General features: G+C 32.0%; 1 protein-coding gene across 2 annotated transcripts; it reads right to left on the reverse strand.

Annotated features, from left to right (window-relative positions):
* Nucleotides 1-68: 68 nt before the first annotated feature.
* Nucleotides 69-20,934, reverse strand: p23. 2 transcript variants are annotated; one of them, XM_064356790.1, is made up of 3 exons: nucleotides 20,690-20,934; nucleotides 606-692; nucleotides 69-555 (listed from the first exon to the last, which is right to left on the reverse strand). In XM_064356790.1, the coding sequence occupies exons 1-3, from the start codon at nucleotides 20,932-20,934 to the stop codon at nucleotides 138-140; spliced, it is 750 nt and encodes a 249-aa protein (XP_064212860.1). In that variant the 3' UTR covers nucleotides 69-137. The 2 variants fall into 2 exon arrangements, with proteins under 2 accessions (XP_064212860.1, XP_971460.1); XM_966367.4 differs by lacking the exon at nucleotides 20,690-20,934 and adding an exon at nucleotides 963-1,120.
* Between the last annotated feature and the right edge of the window lie 31 nt (nucleotides 20,935-20,965).

Consider the following 20,965-nt stretch of genomic DNA (forward strand, 5'->3'; position numbering starts at 1 on the left):
CATGATGAACGGTTGGAAGGAAAACTTTAGCACATTTAAACACTGAACAAAGAAATAAAATCCGAAGATACCACTAAACATTTTATTGTTAACTTAACAAATGAAAAGATACAAAAGGAAAGAAGTAATTCGAGTGCTTATTCAAGATCGGGAATAGGTTCATCGTCTGAATCAGCACCATCACCATCTTCTAAATCATCAAAGGAGGGCTTGTCCCCGCCGGCCCCCAGGCCTCCCATCTGCCGCATCATCTCCTCGAAGTCGCCGCCGCCCATTCCGCCCATGCCCCCCACGCCCTCGTCACCCGAATCGTCCTCGTCCTGCCACTTGTTGAAGTCACATTTTAGCCAATGGTGCTTCTTTTTATCAGAAGTCAGCGCAGGCCAATAGGAATCGTCTGAACTTGCCTTAACTAAGATTATTTCAATACACCGGCCCCTATTGAAGCTTTTGCTCTTTTCCGGGTCTATTTCTTTATACAGGGGGATTGTGACTTCGTAAGTTTTCTTCTCAACGCCGCCAATGCCTTTGAAATATACAGAGTCTTTCGTGAATCTGCAACAGAACCCGTCACCACTCGTTCCTCACAGCGCAACCACTCGTACTTAACATCGGGGTCTTTACAGTCCTCTAAATTTATCGTTAAAAAAACTACGCCAGTTCTTTGGGCCCACATCACTGGGGGAGGTAACCTAAAAGTGAGGTTAGAGACGCCATTTTAGCACACCAACCGTTACGTCGCCAATCACAAAAACGTGCTTTTATGTAAATATTCAACCGCGTTTAAAGCATTCATCGTAAATCGCAATCATAATTACGATTATTTTCGAATGTTCCAGAATCGATTATACACAATGCCACAACATGGCCGTTGTTGGGAAAAAATTCGAGACAAATAACCGAAATTTGAGTCAATCACGGTCCAATTTCAACGCTTTTTAGTACAAGAAAGCAAAACTTACGTTTGTTGAGTCATTTCGGGCTGTATTAATTTAAATTAAATAAAATAATACGTCCAAACACTCCAGTCCAGACCGGGAAACTGCGTGAAGTTGTAACGGTTGCGTCAGGCTGACACGCCAAAGTCACTAGATTCGCCCGACCGGCCTGGAGCGCGCCAATTTCGAACAATCCCATTTTTGCAAAATTGCGCCCAAACCGAATTGTTTAAAGACACGGGGGCAAAGGCCCCCCCTTTTGGTTTTTAGCGACAAAAAGGCGCTTCTCCCAACAACGTGAAACGATGTCGAGTACCACGTGGTCGTTTCCTACCAATTAGAAAGTCCGCATTTCGCGGCAGGTAGTTACAAATCGTCGAAAGAGCGACACTGCCAGTGCTTTTTCACGTTTGTTGTTAGATTGTTGATTAACAATGCGCGTCATAACGTAAATTTTCAACATAGGTTAACTGGAGAGGCAAGGGTCACTAACGGCCGCTTCTTATTAAAGTAAATTGGGCGTAATTTGAGAAATCGACCATATAAGCTCGATTATTCTGCTCTGATTAATTTTGTGCGGTCGTATGGACTTTGCTAATATTTTGTTTTGGTGCGAATCCAACCAACAGGTTGGCCTTGTCTGAGAATTTGATTTTTTCAAAGTGAGAAAGTTTGTGCAAATTTGTGGATTAAAATGCTTTATCTATGGTGAAGCAATTAAGAAACGGAATGTCGGTTTTTAAGGACAACAATTGGGTGAGTCTCAAATTTGATTTTTTTTCAAGTTCCGTTTAGTTGTGTATTTCATTTTCTGAGCGTACTTTACGATAGCTAGGTAATAAAATGCACTGGACTGTTTTAAAATAGTGCGTGTCGGATTTGTAGATTTTATGGTCACAAAGCTTGTCCTTAAAATAGAGAAATTTCCCTTGTGCAAACTGATAATATTATTATTTACTCAATTACTAATTTTACTAAAAAATTTTGAACGATAGGTGCATGCGTAATAATTTTATACTTTCTATCGTTAAAATCATTGTGTATTACCTATTCAGGATCGAAGGAAATCTGTTTTATGGCAAATAGGTAAAAAGGCGATTTAACATCGTTCTCACCGTTTGAAGGTAGAGAGAACGTTTGCTGAGGCATTTCACATGCAACAAGGACTTTATTAATTATTATGCTCAGAGTTTTATAAATTTCATTGCAACGCAAAATATTGCAAGATGAGTGCTAAATATTTAGTTTTTGCACAATTTTGTGAGAATATAAGCTAATTAACTGACTAACTAAATCAACGATTTTTCCCTTAAGAATTTTCCCAAATTAAGTCATAGACTACACTTGATGACCTACAGTTATATCAATTATCACATCCGCAGTTAATAGAACGCCAACAGGAAGTTGGCAAAACTGCGATGTTTCGCTTATTGTCTAGAGTAGACAAACATTTGTGTAAAAATTCATAAATAAATTATTCCACTTAAATATGCAACCAAAGCTTAGTCTGTATTTTTTCTTAAACCCTATCAAACAAACGGATGCAGGCAATTAAACTACTTGTGACACCATCATCAGGACATCCCTGTTACTTTTTGGGTACAAATTGGGCACAGTATTTTATTTAAACGACAAATATTTTTGATCAGTAAGAATAATAAATGCACAGTAAAAATAATAATTGCACAGTAAAAATAATGAATGCACAGTAAAAAGAATAAATGCGCAGTAAAATAATAAATGCACAGTAAAAATGATAGATGCAAAGTAAAAATAATAAATGCACAATAAAATAATAAATGCACAGTAAAAATAATAATTTCACAGTAAAAATAATGAATGCACAGTAAAAAGAATAAATGCGCAGTAAATAATAAATGCACAGTAAAAATGATAGATGCAAAGTAAAAATAATAAATGCACAATAAAATAATAAATGCACAGTAAAAATAATGAATGCACAGTAAAAAGAATAAATGCGCAGTAAATAATAAATGCACAGTAAAAATGATTGCACATTAAAAATAATAAATACACAGTAGAAATAATAAATGCACAGTAAAAATAATAAATGCACAGTAAAATAATAAATGCACAGTAAAAATAATAAATGCAGTAAAATAATAAATGCACAGTAAAATAATAAAGTCACAGTAAAAATGGTAGATGCAAAGTAAAAATAATAAATGCACAGAAAAAAATAATTGTACAGTAAAAATAATAAATGTACTGTAAAAGTAATAATTGCACAGTAAAAATAATAAATGCACAGGCGAAGCCCTAGCCTGCAAGCTATCTACTGAGCGTTTATTATTTAAACTGTGCAAACTGACACTAGATACTGTGCATATACGATTTTTTTACTGGGCAATAAAATACTGTGCGTGGTTTACTTGTCATTTAATTTTTTTACTGTGCAAAAATGAATTAAATACTAATCATAACTTCCCTTTTGTATTCATTTTAATTTTGTGATAGTGGGAATTGCATTATCGAACAGACTCCATGTGAATTCGTTTTAGAAACTGTGAAATTAATATATTCGGTGAAACTGAAAGTTATAACTAAGTAATCTATTGTTTTATGTAAATTGCAAAAAATAATGGTTTTACTTTCGTTGCTTTCAACTTTTAGATTTTATCCGAACTGAATATTAACATGAAGCTTTTAATTATTTCATAAAATTTTGAGCCTACAACAAGTACAGTAAAAAATGTGCTGCTTTTCCTTGCATGCTTCATTATCATTACTATACATGCGTTTACAGGCGAACGCTTTTTCGTTTTTCAGCTTTGCGTTTCTTAGACATGCATGCATATGGAGAAAAAACGTCCGATTTCTTTAATAAATGTTAAACAGCATGACGACGTTAATTGACAACTAGCTATAGAAAGTCTAACGATTTTCTTCCGATTTTGTTTGACCAAATAGAGTAATTTAACGATTCGTCAACTTTGCACTCGGCATGCGGTCCAACTTTGGCAAATGCACACCGAATTCTAAATAAAAATTCAACAGCACACAGAATAATTTAAATAAAAATGTAAGAAAATCAATTTTATTGCTACAGTTGGAAAGCAGAAACAGTTGGTAATTCACACATTCAGTTTCATTGCGCACAAGAAAACTTTTCATTTTATGGCCGTTATAAACATTTGTCAAATTGATTATAAAGTTGTTCCGTTTGTCGTCCAAGGTGTGTACACAAATAGGTGCGTTTTTCCAACGATGGATGCACTTTAAAAAGTAGTCTACGACGATTACATCCTACATCACGTCCGATTACTGTTTATTTTATGTGATGGATTATTTGTAAAGTCTTTGCCGCTACTTCAACCGTAATGCGTACGAGTATTGTCTGCACAATATTTAGAACAGTTAGAACAGGGTCACTTAATAAACCGTTAATAACAATTTCTTGAAGAAAAGCGGCATTCTTGTAAAATTTTCAAAAGAATGTCATCAATTAGAAAGCGCGTATTTTGAAAAACTAATCTCATTGTATTCAAATGTTGGCCGGCTTGCAATGTTGCGATGACAGGATACAGCGTGATAATATTCTCATGGTAATCTCCATTTCCGGTTTAATTCACAATTAACTCAATAACAGCAACGGCACACGTTTATACTTTATCGAAAAAAGATGATTTATGGAAGCGGCTTGAGTTATTTTCTTCATGCATGGATTGTTGCCACTTTTTCGGACCAACTGAATTAATAAATAACACGGAGACTAATTTTATTAACACAAACACTTGTCCCAGTTTTTGGTAAAAATAACAACCTTTCAAATGGTGGATTAAATTAAGACATAACTAGTTTCTGAAACCAAAATGCAAATGCATTTAGCGGATTTGGAACTGGTTGTGGCAGTTACATAATTTACGTAAGTGAGCATTCTAGTTTGAAAATGTCTCGAGATTATGAGCATGCAGGTGCATTTTTCGAAAAATCGCGACTTTCTCACAATCCTTAATAAATAAAACATTTTTGCAAAGTTCTTGATCACTTTCTCTGTTGGTTTATCTGAATAAGTTATGGCGTGGTCTACTAGGCACAGCCCCGGGCTTTTAAACGTAACTATCGACTCGCCTTCTATAATTTATAAATGTGTTCACCTGCAAAGACCTGTTATGCAATGTTTTACAGGAATACGTTCAAAACTATCTATAAAAAAATAAGGCATTGTTACTTTTGCGACTCGTAATAATAATCCATTAAACACTGACAATTGAGTTTCACATTAGTTCTATTGTTCTGAATTTAAAGTAGGTGAAAAAGCATTTCCCTTACACCGTTTTTATTTTAACGGCTCTCTGCTAAGTGACAGTGACAATGGCAATGGTGAATGAATTCTACAGCATCGCAATGTCAAAGACCTCGCCAAGAACTCTATTTTACCAATTATTCAATGTAGCCAACGTAATTTCGAAACACAGGCCATTAATTGGTATTATTGATTAAGAAACTATTCGCTATCTGTATCAGATTAGGATTATAATTCCGTCTTGGTTCATTGGCGCACATAACAAGAAAGAAAGCGTAAAAAACGTCCGTCCAAAAACTTGCCAGTGAATAATTTAATTTGGCATTTAACCCAATTCGGACCAAAAAATATTTGAAAAAAGGATCAGGTTTTTTATTTTCACCAAAATATTTTGTTCGCAGAATACTGAATCAATAGCTAGAAAGTGTGCGATTGCACAATATGCTAAATCCCTAAAAGTTCAAATTTCTTTAAATACCAACATTTAAATAAGTTGAAATGTTACCCAAAGTTCCGGTAATCAAAATTCAACGATTCGAAAAGATGAGGTTAAAAAGGACACGAAGTTGCATCGTTTAAAAGTTAGAGGGCGTCAAAGATAAAAAATATTTTGTTTTTTATTAATAACTTTTTACAACCACAAGTTTATTTTGTCTTTGTTTGTTTTATTATTTTTGTAAATTATTTACAAAACAATAATTTGACAAATTTTGGGTGCATTATTATTAAGCAATATCTCGTTCTTATAATTTTTTGTTTGGTCTTTGGTTTAGGAGTAAAAGAAAATTTTGGTAAATACAGAGTGTCCAGTTAAATTAAGGCAAAGTTGCACATTTTTATGCTGAACAATTAGCTGCAAGAATATTTGATGTTTCAGTTTTAGTTTTTGAATTATTAAAAAAAAAACGGAAATTTGTAATTTTCATTTTTATTTTTTCAAGCAAAAACCAAAATAACTTGACGTTTTTAACTAGGACGATCTTTTTTACAAGGAATCTAATTCTGTCATTGTATTTTCCAAGGCGTTCTTGATGTCAGAGTTACAACGCTCAACTTTGGTATTTCTTATGGAAGCTATATTCGCTTTTTGTATTTTTGAAAAGTGTTTTTATTCCTGACTATAACGATGTATCATATGATATGGTCGAATCTGATATGCTGACTGAAATGGAGAAAAAAGCATTTTTGCGAAGGGTGCTTTGGAAAAAACGCCAAACAAACTAGATTTTGGAGATTTAATTAATTCGGATCTGGAAGGTTTACTTTTCCACCAAGCTTAATTATTTAAAAACTAAATGACATGATAAAGTAGAAGTTTATTCTTCACAAAACAAGGCAAAGTTATAAAAATTCTCCTCGCATATTTAATAGAACTGTCAAAATTTAGTTTGTTAAACAACATTTTTGACGTTTTTTCAAAGCACTCGTTGCAAAAATGCTTTCTTCTTAATTTTTATCAGCATGTAAGATTCAATCATATCATGTGATACATCGTTGTAATAAGAAATAAAAGCATTTTTAAAAAATACAAAAGCAAATATAGCTTCCATAAGAAATACCAAAGTTGGGCGTTGTAACTATGACATCAAGAACGCCTTGGAAAAGGCACTGACAGATTTGGATATCTTGTAAAAAAGTGCCTGCAGTGCCTACTTAAAAACGTCTAGTTCTTTCTGTTGTTGCTTAAAAAAATAAAAACAGAAATTACAAAATTTTTATTTTTCTCATTAATTCAAAAACTAAAAATAACAAATCAAATGTTCTTTCACATAATTGTTCAGCATAAAAATCCGCAACTTTAGTCTAATTTAACCGACCTCGTAACTCTTGTAATAACTGAGATCTCCATGATGAAGCTCAAAAAAAGAACACTCTGTATGTTCTAGGTTAAATCGCCAAATATTGACATTACTTGACACTATCGAGAAGAACAGTTTAAAAAAAGTGTTACCAACCTAGACACTCATTTTTGATCACTCGGTGTAACACAGTTTCTATTAATTAAACAAATATGAATATAGCAAGGTTATTATTTTAAAATCTACTTTCTAGAAACAATTTTTCTCAATAACTATTATTTGGTTAGTCTTCAAACGTCATCTGGTTGCTACAATGCGAGTACACGTGTCGTATTATTTTTTATACGAATTTCTCATCTTTTACTTTCGATTTGAATTAAATTAATTAATAAATGAGTTGAGATAATAGCGTGTAATTAAAGTTCATTATACTCTTTATGGATTAAGTGGGTGAGCCAAACCGAAAGAAAGTAATCGGAGGGTATTATATCAATTGCAGAATGCCTACTTAATACATTACACTTACTTTTCCCAATTAAAAAATAACAATAATACATTGTGTTATTGTTACGTGAGAAGCGAATTAGCTTCAAGGTGGCTAACCACACTAGCAAAATATTTCGCTCAAACCAAAAAATGTACAAAATTGTTATGCAAGGAAATAATTATTCAAATGGCGACTTAAGCGATACATTTACATGTAGAGTGGAGCCTTACACAACTCATAATTATCCACACGAGCCAAACTATCCACATTTAAGGAAATTACAAACGTGTTGAAACAGAAAATGAGTATTTTTGCCGCCTTACATCCTGTAGTCTAGTTTCAAAAATCGAAAAAGGAAATTGAGGATATTTCAACTATGTCGCGTCGTTTTGTGCAAATTCTTGGCTTATGTAATGCCCACTGACATTGATATTACAAGGATTATAAGAGATTTGTAATCAATCATTCCAGATGCATATTAATTGCGATTAAATAATCACCGCTATTCTACGGGATAGTTCAGAAAAAGAGCGTTTCCGGTACAGTCTCACAATTTTAAAGAACAATTATTGTGTCAGATTTTTTTCAGAGGGATTAAATAGCTCACCAATCAAAAACTGCAATTAATAATTAGTCGTGATAAGTAACACGGATAATTAATTAATTAAACTCCTTTCCTCAAATGCTTGTGCTCCAAATTGCCATAAAAACCTGAAATATTTATAATATATGAAATGATGCCACTTTACCGGTCTAATTGCAACATTTGATACACTAATCAAGCTTAACGCTTCTTGGAGAAAGCACCTGCATTGCTTTTTTCTTTGTGGAAAAAACATTTTTTAGAATTGTGTTGAGGCTACGGATATTTAAAAGTTAGGAAATGAAACGACGTACAAATAAAATGTTCCCGTCTTTGATAGTTCGGTTAATGTCGCCAGAGTTCCATTCCAGGGCAATGAATTTGAAAAAAATGGTTGTACATATTTGTAACGGTTAACACATAGCAAATAAAAAAAATACAGCAGATAGAGCATTAAATTCTCAATAGCAAGACTTAAAAACAATGCAAATATTTTATCGTAAACTATATTTAAGATAGAGATATGGTGTCGCAGATGTTTTATAGAAAATTTAATTCTCTACAACTTTGTTCCTCACACTTTTTTTTAATTTTCAACCATATTCGCAGTGATCGCAAAAATACAGGATGACCCAGGGGTGTGTAACTTTTTTATTGTTTGAAATATTGCCATGCCGTTTTTACTATCCGATAGATCGACTTAAAATCCACAAACTAAAAATATTTTTATTATGCACAGGGTGTTGTATACAGAGTGGTAAACCAAAGTTATATTTTTTTAAATGGAACACCCTATATATTTTTGCAAAGTTGGAATCCACGTAAAAAAACAATGTAACTTTATATAAACTATTATAGGTCTATCTTTTTTCGTTTTGGAACTATTCAACTTTTTGCTATAAAAAAGACCAATTTTTAAAAAATTACAGCAAAGTCACCTATGAATATTTTCCGGTAAATTTGCAACAGAATAAATCAGAATACCTTTTAGTTTTAGCAAATCGACGACTTTTAATTAAAGTACGCCGCTAATATACAGAGTGTGTCAAAATGCAAAAAGTTGAATAACCCATTTTTTCAAATCGAACAGCCCTGTATTTTTTATGTATTGATAGAATTTTTGATAAGTTTTCTCATGGTATTGAGTTTGCATAACAAATTTAAATTTTTGTTCGAGATTTTTCAAAAAAAAAATGTATGACAAGACATTTAGTTATCCTAGAATCAAAGTCAAAAAGTAATTTATTTTTTGATATGTAGTAATGTGACTAATTACATTAGTAATCTAATTATTACTTGATACATAAATGAAGTTTGCTCATCAAAAATTATTAATAAAATAAATCAAAAAAGAAAAAAAAAATAAGAAATATTTTAAATTTGCTATACAAACCGCATATCATTAGAAAGTTTATAAAAAATGCTATTGATACCTGTAAAAAAATATATGGTGTTCCATTTGAAAAAATTAGTTATTCAACTTTTTGCGTTTTGGCACATCCTGTACATTATTGGCATGTTTCAAGTCACAGTCTACTATTGCTAAAACTACAAGGTATTTTGAGCTTTTCTGTTGCAAATATTTTGGAAAATATTCATAGGTGACTTTGCAGTGATTTTTCAAAAATTGTTTTTTTATAACGAAAAGTTGAATAATTCCGGAACGAAAAAAGATAGATCCATAATAGTTTATATAAAGTTACACTATTTTTTGTGCTGAATCCAATTATGCAAAAATATATAGGCTGTTCTATTTCAGAAAATGTAACTTTGGTTTACCACCCTGTATACAACACCCTGTGTACAATAAAATATCTTTGATTTATGGGCTTTAAGTCGATCTATCGGATAGTAAAAACCGCATGGCAATATTTCAAATAATAAAATAGTTATAGACCGATTACACACTGCTGGGTCAACCTGTACAAGATAAGATATCAAAACGCTGGGAATACAGTTCAAGATACAAAAAAAGTGTAAGGAACAAAGTTGTAGAGAATTAAATTTTCTACAAAAAAGTCTGCGATACCATATTTCTATCTTCCACAGTTTGGGTTCAAATTCACTTTCTGATACTTGACCACCGGTAAAATTAAACAAATCCGTCGCTTCAACGTCTTTGAACGTCTTAGGGGCCTAAACCGTTGATGATAGAGATATGGTCTCGCTGACTTTTTTAAAGAAAATTTTATTCTCTACAAATTTCTTCCTAACATTTTTCTTGTATCTTTAACCGTATTCGCATCGTCTTGAGAAATACGAAAAGTTGCACAAATTTTAAATAGTTTTTTTCTCATGATTCTTTTCTTTTTTCTCAGTTTTTCTCAGCCTGTTAAGAGTGCGAAACTCAACGTTTCTGTATTTCGAAGTAATTAGTGATTTGGTTGAGTTTAAATTAATTTAAAACAATTTGGGGTCGTGACGGTATAACGCTCAAAGCGCCCTCCATTTTTACTCTACTGTATTAATTTTTTAGGTTCAAAAAATCTCGTCTCGTCTCCTAAGTTATAGTTCTCCGTAGTTGAGGCACAAGACAATTTATTCTCCGATTGTTTTCAAATTCAAAAGTAAATTATTTATCATTCTGTAGACGGAAATGAAATGGTCTTCACGCCATAATTTCAGAAGAAGACACCACAAACAGATCACATCTTTCAGTTCAACTCAATTAATTCAAGCAGAAAACAAAGCGGCTTTCTAACGACTGACTGTGTGAAAATATGGAAATTAATTTTCGATTACGACCGTTTTGTCTAATTAATTCAAATCTGGGGTAAATTACACAAATTGTAACGGCCTTAAGGTTAGTTACATAAATCAATTGTAATAAATTTCATACTAATTACGTACAATTCCCTTTCGAATATTGTTAAATGATAATGTACCTGTTTTGATTTTTTCGAATTATATAATTGCGTGATTTTATAACATTTCACACCGTGGAATATTAATTTCGAAAACTGAACACGCTGTGTATGCAAATGTGCTCTGAGGGCATAAAAACTGAAAAAAACAGGCGTTTTCAAGCCAGAGAACGTGTAAAAGGTACTTCCTAGCATGATTTTATGATTACACTTTATTACCATTTGAACTTCACAACTCAGGTCAGGTGGTGTTATGGCTTCCATTCCCATTATTTATGTTTTTGCATCCTTTTGTGAAAGTTCCCGTCCGTGACATTCGTAATATGGAAGCCCAAATAATTAACTGCAAGTAGTGTGTGTTTGAACTTTTCGTACAACCTTGTTTATCTCTTACTCAAGTTGTGAAATTGAAATGTGATGCTCATAATTACCGTTTCTTTTTAAGTACTGTTTAAATTGCATCGTTACAGACCTCTAGTGTAACTAATCGTTTTACGGCCTCTTCCGCACTCGGACAAAATCTGATTCCAATGAATGAGGTATCAGTTGATTTAATTTGGCACATCACTTTCTAAAGTAGGCTCATGAATAAAGATGGACAAAATTAATGATAGGCGATAGCACTTTCATTCGTGCGAAAAATCACTATTATTAGGCACAAAAATCGGGGATAAAAGGAAACGTAAATAGAAACTGCAATTTTAGTTTCTTCATAACGGTTGTTAACGCTACCAGAAAACTATATGTAGAAATTTTCCAAAAATTAAATGTCAAATCCTCACATAATCTTGGTTTAAAATGTCGTGAAGCCTACGCCTCACCTAAAAGGAGGAACAGGTGTTTACAAGCCGATAATCTGTTTTGTACCAAAGTTTTTGAGCAACAATTGAGATATTTGTCAATAATAATAATAAAATAAATCACTCCCAACGCTGATTGTACGATAATAAATTTATTAGTGTCACATTTCGCGAAGTTAAAAATCCATTTTCGCGATGTAAACGCGGCAAAGTTGCCATTTCCTTTTACAGCGAGTCTGAGATAAAACCAATTACGATCATAACAAGCAGATATTGTGCATTTGTTACGTAAACGGCAATAAATACGTAAAACAACGAACATGGGAAATAATCCGGCGCATAATCGATGAAAGTTGAAGATTCGACGTTAATTACATGAAAATTCCAGGTCAAGACTGGACATGAAACGATGATGCAATTAATTGAAAAGAGCGCCTCCGCTAAATCCATTTTTTGTTCCTGTTTTAATTTGCAACACGAAATGGACTGGTGATGCCAAAACCTAAACCTACGCCATTCTTTCATAATGAATGAGGACTGGAAGATTTTTTCAATTGGTGTTTGTTACGTGTGCAAAAAATGAGGTTGCTTTTGCATTTCTAAACCCAAATTTGGCAAGGTCAAGGACGGTGTTTTTGATTTCTTTAAAGTAAAACTGTTTAGTGCCGAAAACTCTAATTAAAGTACAAATTAGTTTGTCTAATTAGTAATTACCAGGGAATACATCTGAAACTGTAAATTCATGATTACTGACCCACTGTGCCAATAAATTTCATTTAATTGGAATTGTAAATAAATACGGTGACTGACAATTATTATTTGCAATTAGTAATAACTTTACCGCATTTATACCATAATAAAACGCGAAAAGAATAAATGCTCTTGAAGTTTTCACAGTACTACTATAACAAATCTACAAATTGTTACTACTGTAACAAATCTTTCCTGCTTTTCCCACTATCTTGCCGAAATTTTAGATCTTGGGATGCAACTTGATGTTTTCTATGCAGACTTTTGATAGTGTAAACTTTAATTTACTGATTTCTAAACTTTATTATTTTGGTCTTTCAAATTCTTTGATAATTTTTTTTCAATCCTATCTTACTAAAAGTAGACAGATTATGTTTTCCTAAATGGTTTTGAATCTGACGTATTCAAAATTACGTCTGGAGTGCCACAAGGTTCGATACTCGGACCGCTTCTTTTTGTACTGTTTCTCAATGACATTGTAATTTCTTTTGACATACCTTGCCTCCTCTACGCTGACGATTTTAAAAAAAATGTAGAAAAACTTCTCTTGACTGTAATGTCCTACAGAAGAATATTTTTAATCTACTAGAATGGTGTCAGAAAAATGATGCAATTTTCTAAGAAATCAGTCATAAAATTTAATTATTTTATTGATCCTTTACTGCTAAAAAACTGAATTATGTCAAAGATCTAGGTGATCTAGGTGTTACTTTTGGTCCGAAGTTAACGTTTTCCAATCACATTGATAGTTTCGTACTAAAAGCTTTTAAGATGTTAGGTTTTGTTATAAGAAATGGTTCTGAATTTTCACGAATTAACACTTTGAAATTGCTATATTTTTCATTTGTTAGATCATGTTTAGAATATGCACCAGTTGTATGGTCTCCTATTTACGTTACATGTCTGGAAGAGCTTCAAAATGTGCAAAGAAGGTTTTTGAAATTTCTGGGATATAGAGATGATGGAACTTATCCTCCAGTTGGTTATCCGCAAGGAATATTAAATAGGTTTCAATTATCTAGTCTTGAAATTAGACATAAATTTGCAGCAGTAACGTTTCTTTTTAAAATTATACACAATAAAATTTATTGCCTTCAACTACTAAAACAACAAAATTTTCGTGTACCACCTCAAAACTCTAGAAATAAACAATTATTTTACTTGGATGCTAGTCGGACAAACTTCCAAAAAAATTACCTATTTTTAAGATGTGCTCTGAGATGAACCAAATTAATTGTGTGTTTTCTGTGAATTCACTTCAGAATAGTCATTATTTGTAAATATAGTTCATCCTTTCCGAAAGGTATTTGATACTTTTTGAAATTAATCTGATAGATTCTGAATACGGATATCTTAAAGTTAGGATATGAACTAAAACGTTCCGTTAATGTCACTAGAGAGCGCAGTTGTTCCATGACCGTCTAAGTTTTCAGAACAATGAATTTGAAAAAATGGTTGTATTTCTATACTCACTAACGCACAGCAAACAAAAAAATACCGACAGATAAAGCATTAAATTCTTAATAGTAAAACATAAACATAATGAAAAAAATTTTCGTAAACTGTATTAAAAAAAATTTCAAACTTTTACCAATGTGCACTCTGTCTCATATTTTTCAAAACGCTGCAAATACGGTTACAGATACAAGAGAAATGTTAGAAAGAAAGTTGTAGGAAATTAAATTTCTTACAAAAAAGTCTGCGAAATTATATCTCTATCTTCAACTATTTAGACTCCAAAGTCGTTCAAAGATGCTCAAGCGTCATTTTGCCGCTAATCAAATATTGGAAACTTAATTTATACCTAAACCGTTGAAGATAAAAATATGGTGTCGCAAACTTTTTTATAGAAAATTTAATTCTCTACAACTTTGTTCCTTACACTTTTTTTGTATCTTCAACCGTATTCACAGCGTTTACATAATTATATAGAGGAACGCAAATTGATAATTCTAAGCGATAATTCTTTGCGCACCGTCGCATATTTGTCAAAACGCTGGGAATACGGTTGAAGTTACAAAAAAAAATTGGAAACAAAGTTGTAGTGAATTAAATTTTCTATAAAAAAGTCCGCGACACCATATTTCTATCTTATAGAATTTAGGAATAAATTAACTTTTCGTTACTTAACCACCCGTAAAATGAAATGAATCCGTCGCTTTAACATCTTTGAATGTTTTTAGGGCCTGAATCGTTGGCGATAAAGATATGGTCTCGCTGACTTTTTTAAAGGAAATTTAATTCTCTACAAATTTCCTCCTAACATTTTTCTTGTATCTTTAACCGTATTCGCGGCGTCTTGGAAAATACGGGACGTAGCGTAAATTTTAAATTTGAAATATATTTTTTCTCATGATTCTTATGAAAATTTTAGTCGTCAGTTTTTCTCAGTCTGTTATGAGTGCAAAGCACAACATTTCTGCATTTTTTTCCAAATAATTAGTGAATTGGTTGGATTTAAATTAATTTAAAACGGTATAACGCTCAAAGCGCCCTCATTTTTACTTTAGCGCACTACTCCTTTGGGTTCAGAAAATCCTGCGATTTTGTATCCTAAGTTATAGTCTTCCGTAGCAGATACAAAAATTTTATAAGAAACAAAAATTCTTCAGAAAATAATTTTTGGCGCCCTCTAACTTTTAGCCTGAAGAATCTCTGGTTTTCTTTTGTCCCCATCTTTCCGTTACACCCTGTATATTAAAATACCAGTATCTCTAACTCTTTTCGATCAGAGTATAAATAAGTGACACAAATTTGGCAAAATTTGACGTTTCTAAATCTCCCGTACATTTTATTCCCAAAAATGGAGTAATGAAGGATTAGAATGAGTGCAGGAGGTAAAGGAGGATGTGGACGTGGTGGTAAAGGTGGTAGAGGTGGTGCTGGTGGTGCTGGAGGTAAACAAATAGACACTGAAGATTATGCTATTGAAGCTGGTGAATATGATACACGAGAGGGAAGATACGGAAATCCTGAAACTAGAGTGAGTGAGAATGAGAAAAAAGTCGCTGTAGCAGAAGGTGAACAGCGTAAACAAGCCACATGTGGAGGACGTGGAGGTGCTGGAGGTGGAGGCGGTAAAAAAGGAGAAGATGGTCAAGATGGACAAGGGGGCAAAGGGGGAAAGGGTGGACAAGGAGGAAAAGGGGGAAGTGGGGGAAGTGGTGGGGGAAATAAAGAATAATTATCTTTCAAAAAAATTGAAAAAATAAACTGAAAAGTTGGACAAGTCATTTGTATTTCTGGTATTATTTTGACACACCCACAAGCATGAACATAAATTTCTTCGCAAAGTCTTGCAAAATAGCATTTACCAGCAATAAATAAAAACAGTAAGCTCCTCTGATTAATGAGTAACGATTCATTAAATATTACCGTGTATGAGTGAACACATTTGATTTATTTTTTTAAAAGCATTTAATTTTAAAAATAAATTGAATGTTCTATTTTTTTTTAAATTGTGTGTCGCAAGTTTAGAATTTTTTATTCAAATCATTAAAACTACAATAGAAACATTATTGCTTGCGTATGTTGAAAGTTTAGCAATATTGCCCTATAAGCGCAAGGCGTGCCAAACAATCAATTAATTTAATTGTAGCTAATAAATTTGCATGTTTAATGATTGATTTTTTGGCATTAACAAAGTTCAAACCAAAAATAAACAAACTAAGTGTTTGGTAATGGTAATTACATAAGTCAACAATTTATTTACAATTAGTTTTCGATGTGTGCAAGTTATGTAAATAAAAATGTTTCACATCTCTTGATTGTGATGTCAGTCATAATATGCAAACTCATTGTTGCCAATAGTAAACAGACTCGACTAAATTAAAAGTTCCGTTTCGAGTGTGATGCAAGTGCGGCAGGAATAACGAACGCTTTTTTAATTAAGTCAGTTACTAAACTAAAGTTGACATTGAAAAACTTGATTGAGAAATGGTAACAGGTGCCCCCAACAAATTTCAATGAGAACAAGATTTAATTCGTTGTGATTTTTTCACTTTTTTACAGTTAATCCGGAGCGTAATTATAACCGATTCCGCAATAATAGCACGATGTGAGGTTGTTGTTGCTCGAAAGGTTACAAGAACGGTATGGAATCAAATAATTGGGAAACCGACAATTCCCCCGTTTTAAAAAATCGTAAAAATTACAAAGTGGAGCAAAATTATTAGAGAAATTGCATTAGTTTGACTTGTATGATTTATTTGGCATTGCAAATTAATCGATTTCTATTAGAAATTACAAGACTAAAAGTTCAACTATTCACCTGAAAGGACGTTAGAAGGTAGGTGGTTTATTCGGTTCCTGCTTCCAGCTGATACTTTGTTACCCATAAAAACTGATATTGTACTCAAACCACAATAGCTCAGCTAACTCTTTGTATAATTACAATCCATAATAACCGACTTTATTACGGCCGCTGAACACATGTTCTGATACTTGTGCAGCACAGGAGGAACTTGATACGATGTGCGTCAGTAACTCTTCTTTCTGCTCTTGTGGCTTAATGCATATCCTGTTACTCATCTTGCGGTGTTATGTTATAATGTAGGCAGTGTTGTCGGCAAAAAAAAGAACTTACCAGCTCATAGCGCAAGAAGTTGCCAGACCAATTAAACCTATTTTCATCAAATTTAATATAAATCTATCCAATAGTGTTTAGCTTGAAAAAGACAAAAATACCACCATTTTTTTACTAATTTGGTGGTTTATCTCGACTTGTTTTTAACGTAATTTTGTGGAAAATATCTCGAATTGTTTGACTTTTAATTTTTCAGTCTGTTTAGAATTCCACAAAAAATGAGAATGGACTTTAAAAACGATGTTATGCTTGAAAATAACACAATTTTGGAGTTCCTCTGGCTATTTTTTAACCGAATGGAGATAATATCAATTTTGATTTACTTGTGTAATTTTTAAGCGTAATTTAACACAACTCTGGTCTTTGCTCCAAAAACGAACCGATTTGAGTGAAACATGCCAAAAGTAAAAGAATTTCAATTTCGAACTAATTTATTTGTCATTCAATATTAGCAAAATTTTCGATAAAATTCAATGTTACGGCTCATTTTTAATGGAAATAGTAAAGTTAAAAAAAGAAAAAGTTATATAATTTTCGATTTTGATAAGGTATATGATTTTTTAGCCTAAAAAACCTGAGAATTTAGTTCAAAAAACGTGCTTAAAAGCTCGTTAAAAAAATTAAAAATACTTAACACCATTTTCGATTTAGCATCCATCCATCGTCTTTTATTCTTTAACTAAATGTGTTGTTCAAAAATGTGTTTAAACAGACAAAAAATTTCGAGAAAGGGTAAATTTTTATTTTAAAAATTAAATTAAATACTCAAAAAATGCGAAAATTTTACAATTTTTTGAAGCATTTTGTATATTTTTAAATGAAATTTTGTGTTTTAGAATGAACTATTTGGAAAATATAGTTAACAACATCAATTCGTTTCGCTATTTTTGGGCATTTGTACTAATAAAATATTCCAAAACATCTTTTTCGGTTTACAAATGAACTAAATCGAGAGTAACAAACTCTAATTTCGATTCAATTAGATGTTTTTTTAACCCATTTCCGCAAAAAAGCCAAAATTAGCACAATGAACTTAATTTTCAGATTAAGGGCCGGCTTTGTTTAAACTTAATTCGTTGTTAAAAGTTAACAGCACGAATGGACCAATCAAATTAGTTCAATTTAGTCACGTGATCCGTTAATCACATATTTAATTTCGAATTAAATTAATGACACTTCGATAAACCAGTCTTAAGTCTTTGCTTTAAAGTCCAGCGATACAAGCTAAAAGAACCTCAATTTCGACCTAAGTTTACGATTTTTTACCCAGTTCAGGCAAAATTTTCGAAAATAATAAAATTTTTCAGTTTGTTTTTAATGAAATTTCGCAAAATAATTGCGTATCAGGCTGTAAAATGTGGTAAAGTATATGCTTGGAAAGAACAAAATTATTATAATTTTTTACTTAGTTATGTGATTTTTCAGTCTCACAAAAAACATAGTCATTTTTTGAATTGCTTGAAGTTTGAAAAGGGTAAAATAACACCTTTTTCAAGTCGATTTAGTATTTTATTAGATTAATTTCGAAAAAAAACTTAATTTTTATTTCAAAAAAAGTGCTCAAATACTTGAAAAATGCAAAACTTATACAATTTTTGGCCGAATTTTATCTATTTTTTAAAATAATTTTGCTAAATAATTGAGTTTTTGGTTGAAGAACGTGACAATAAATTAGTTAACATCATTGTTTCGTTGTTTCTAAATATTATATGTTCAGACAAGGTCTTCCAAAATATGATTTTCGGTTCAAAAATAGACTAAATCGAGAGTAGCATATTCTAGTTTTAATTCAACTTGATATTTTTTAGTTTTTTTATCAGGTTTCAACAGAAAACAAATTTTTTTTTGTATAATTTGGTGGATTTCCAACTTGTTTTTAATAAAATTTTGCGAATAATTGCGTTTAATTGATTTTCCGGAGTGGTCTAATAAATTAATCAATTATTATCTAATTAAATTTATCTAACTATGTTTTTGAGAAACGCAAAAAATTCTTACGTCATTTGAACTTAATTTACTATTTGTGTAGTACATAGTTATAATATTGCATAATCTAGTTTGTTAATATTTATACAGTGTGAGTCTATTAAAAGTATATTTATTACTATTATCTAGAACTAATAAATCGCCCAGAATTCTAAATGCTGTTCAGTTTTTTGTCATTTTCTTTATGCCTGTGAATTTTTCCAGAATTTTTCTACAATTTCTAATAAATAAAATTAATTAATTACTTTTAAATAGCTGCAAAAAATTGTTATAAATATCTGTAAAAAAGTATTGCTAGTCCCAAAATAGTTATTTATTTACCGAGTTTGAGTGTAAATCGGATTTTTAAACGTCGAATGACAACGAGGGGTTTATTATCCACGAGGTAAATTAAATGAACCGATTTACATGAAAACGAGTTGAATACAACATTTTAATCTTCGAATTAAACTCAACAAAGCTTAGGGCCGGTTTATAGAAAGCTTCGTTAAAATTTAATTCGCTGTTAAAAGTCAACAACGCAAATGGACCAATCAGATTTGCTCAATTTGGTCACGTGATCCGTTAATCACGCAATTAATTGCGAATTAAATTAATGACGTTTCTATAAACCGATCCTTAAAATTGCTTAAATTTGTTAAAAATAATCTCATGTTTCGTAGTGAGAAATGTCAAACAGTTGTCAAAACTTTCTTACACAGAAAAAAAACTGTAAATTTTGGCACTGTTGAAGAATAAAATAATTACTTTCGGTTTACTTTCATAAAAACCATTGTGGTGCAAATGACTAACCTGTTACCATGACAACCCATATGAAAGTTAATGCCCAGAGTACGCTATTTGCACCACAATGGTTTTTATTGAAGTGAATCGAATGTAAGTAAAAATTAGAAATTCAAATAAACGAAATTTTGCTTTTTTTCGAGAACATCGTTTAACCACCGTATTGTTTTAAGGTAACACAAGAAATCATAAATTACCGATTAATTAATATCCTTAATTAATCAATTTTAATTAAAGGAAGGGTAGAAACATTCTGAAAAAAAATACATAGATTGAAGTATTGTGAAAGATAATTAACAAATGAGTTAATTACTTACAATATTTTTTCAATGACCGTAAAGTTTTATTCTGGCAACAAAATTGTCAAATAATCAGTGATCAAATAATCACCATCTGTGACCACCTTTTACAGTTTGAAAAAACCAGCGTTTTGTCCAGATTAGCATCGAAATCACCAGATCTGACTGTACTAGAGCAGAGAAAAACGAAAAGATTAATTTTTTTCCGTCTTTTATTCTGTATTTCTGCACTTTCTTTAATTCATTCTATTTGAACTTGGATACGGCGCAAAAATGCAAACATTTCAATTAGCTAATTGAATTACCCCGTTAGTTATCTGTCCCAATTAGTTCAGTTAATTAAAATAGCGACCTCATTACGACCAAACTGATTTACTGAATCATTTTACAATATTTGCGTTATCAAAATATTTGCCAACATTTCTGATGGCAAAGTCGTGTAAAGAATGTGGAAAACTTTCATTTTTGCATACGTTTCCGAGTCATTTGAAACGAATTAACTCGCGTCAACAAATCAGTTTAATGTCGTCGAAAAGAGCGGTTCTCACGTGGTCTGATGGGCATCAATACATCCGTCTAAGCCACACACACATGTGATAATTATAGCACCACAGACTAATATAGTGAGGTCTTGCTCCGCGTTGGCCCTGCGGTAGTTCTGAATGAAGCGCGAGTGCGAAAAGTGAAAAATGTGAACTTTCGAGTGTTGTGTTATGTCACCGTCATATGATAGCAAGCACAATATGCGACCTTCCCAATAATTTACCTTTAACAGTTTCATCGACGTCAACATTTTCCTTCCTTATCTAACCGTACACACAACC

The sequence above is a fragment of the Tribolium castaneum genome, chromosome 5 (assembly GCF_031307605.1).
Source record: "Tribolium castaneum strain GA2 chromosome 5, icTriCast1.1, whole genome shotgun sequence".
Classification (NCBI taxonomy): Eukaryota; Metazoa; Arthropoda; class Insecta; order Coleoptera; family Tenebrionidae; genus Tribolium; species Tribolium castaneum.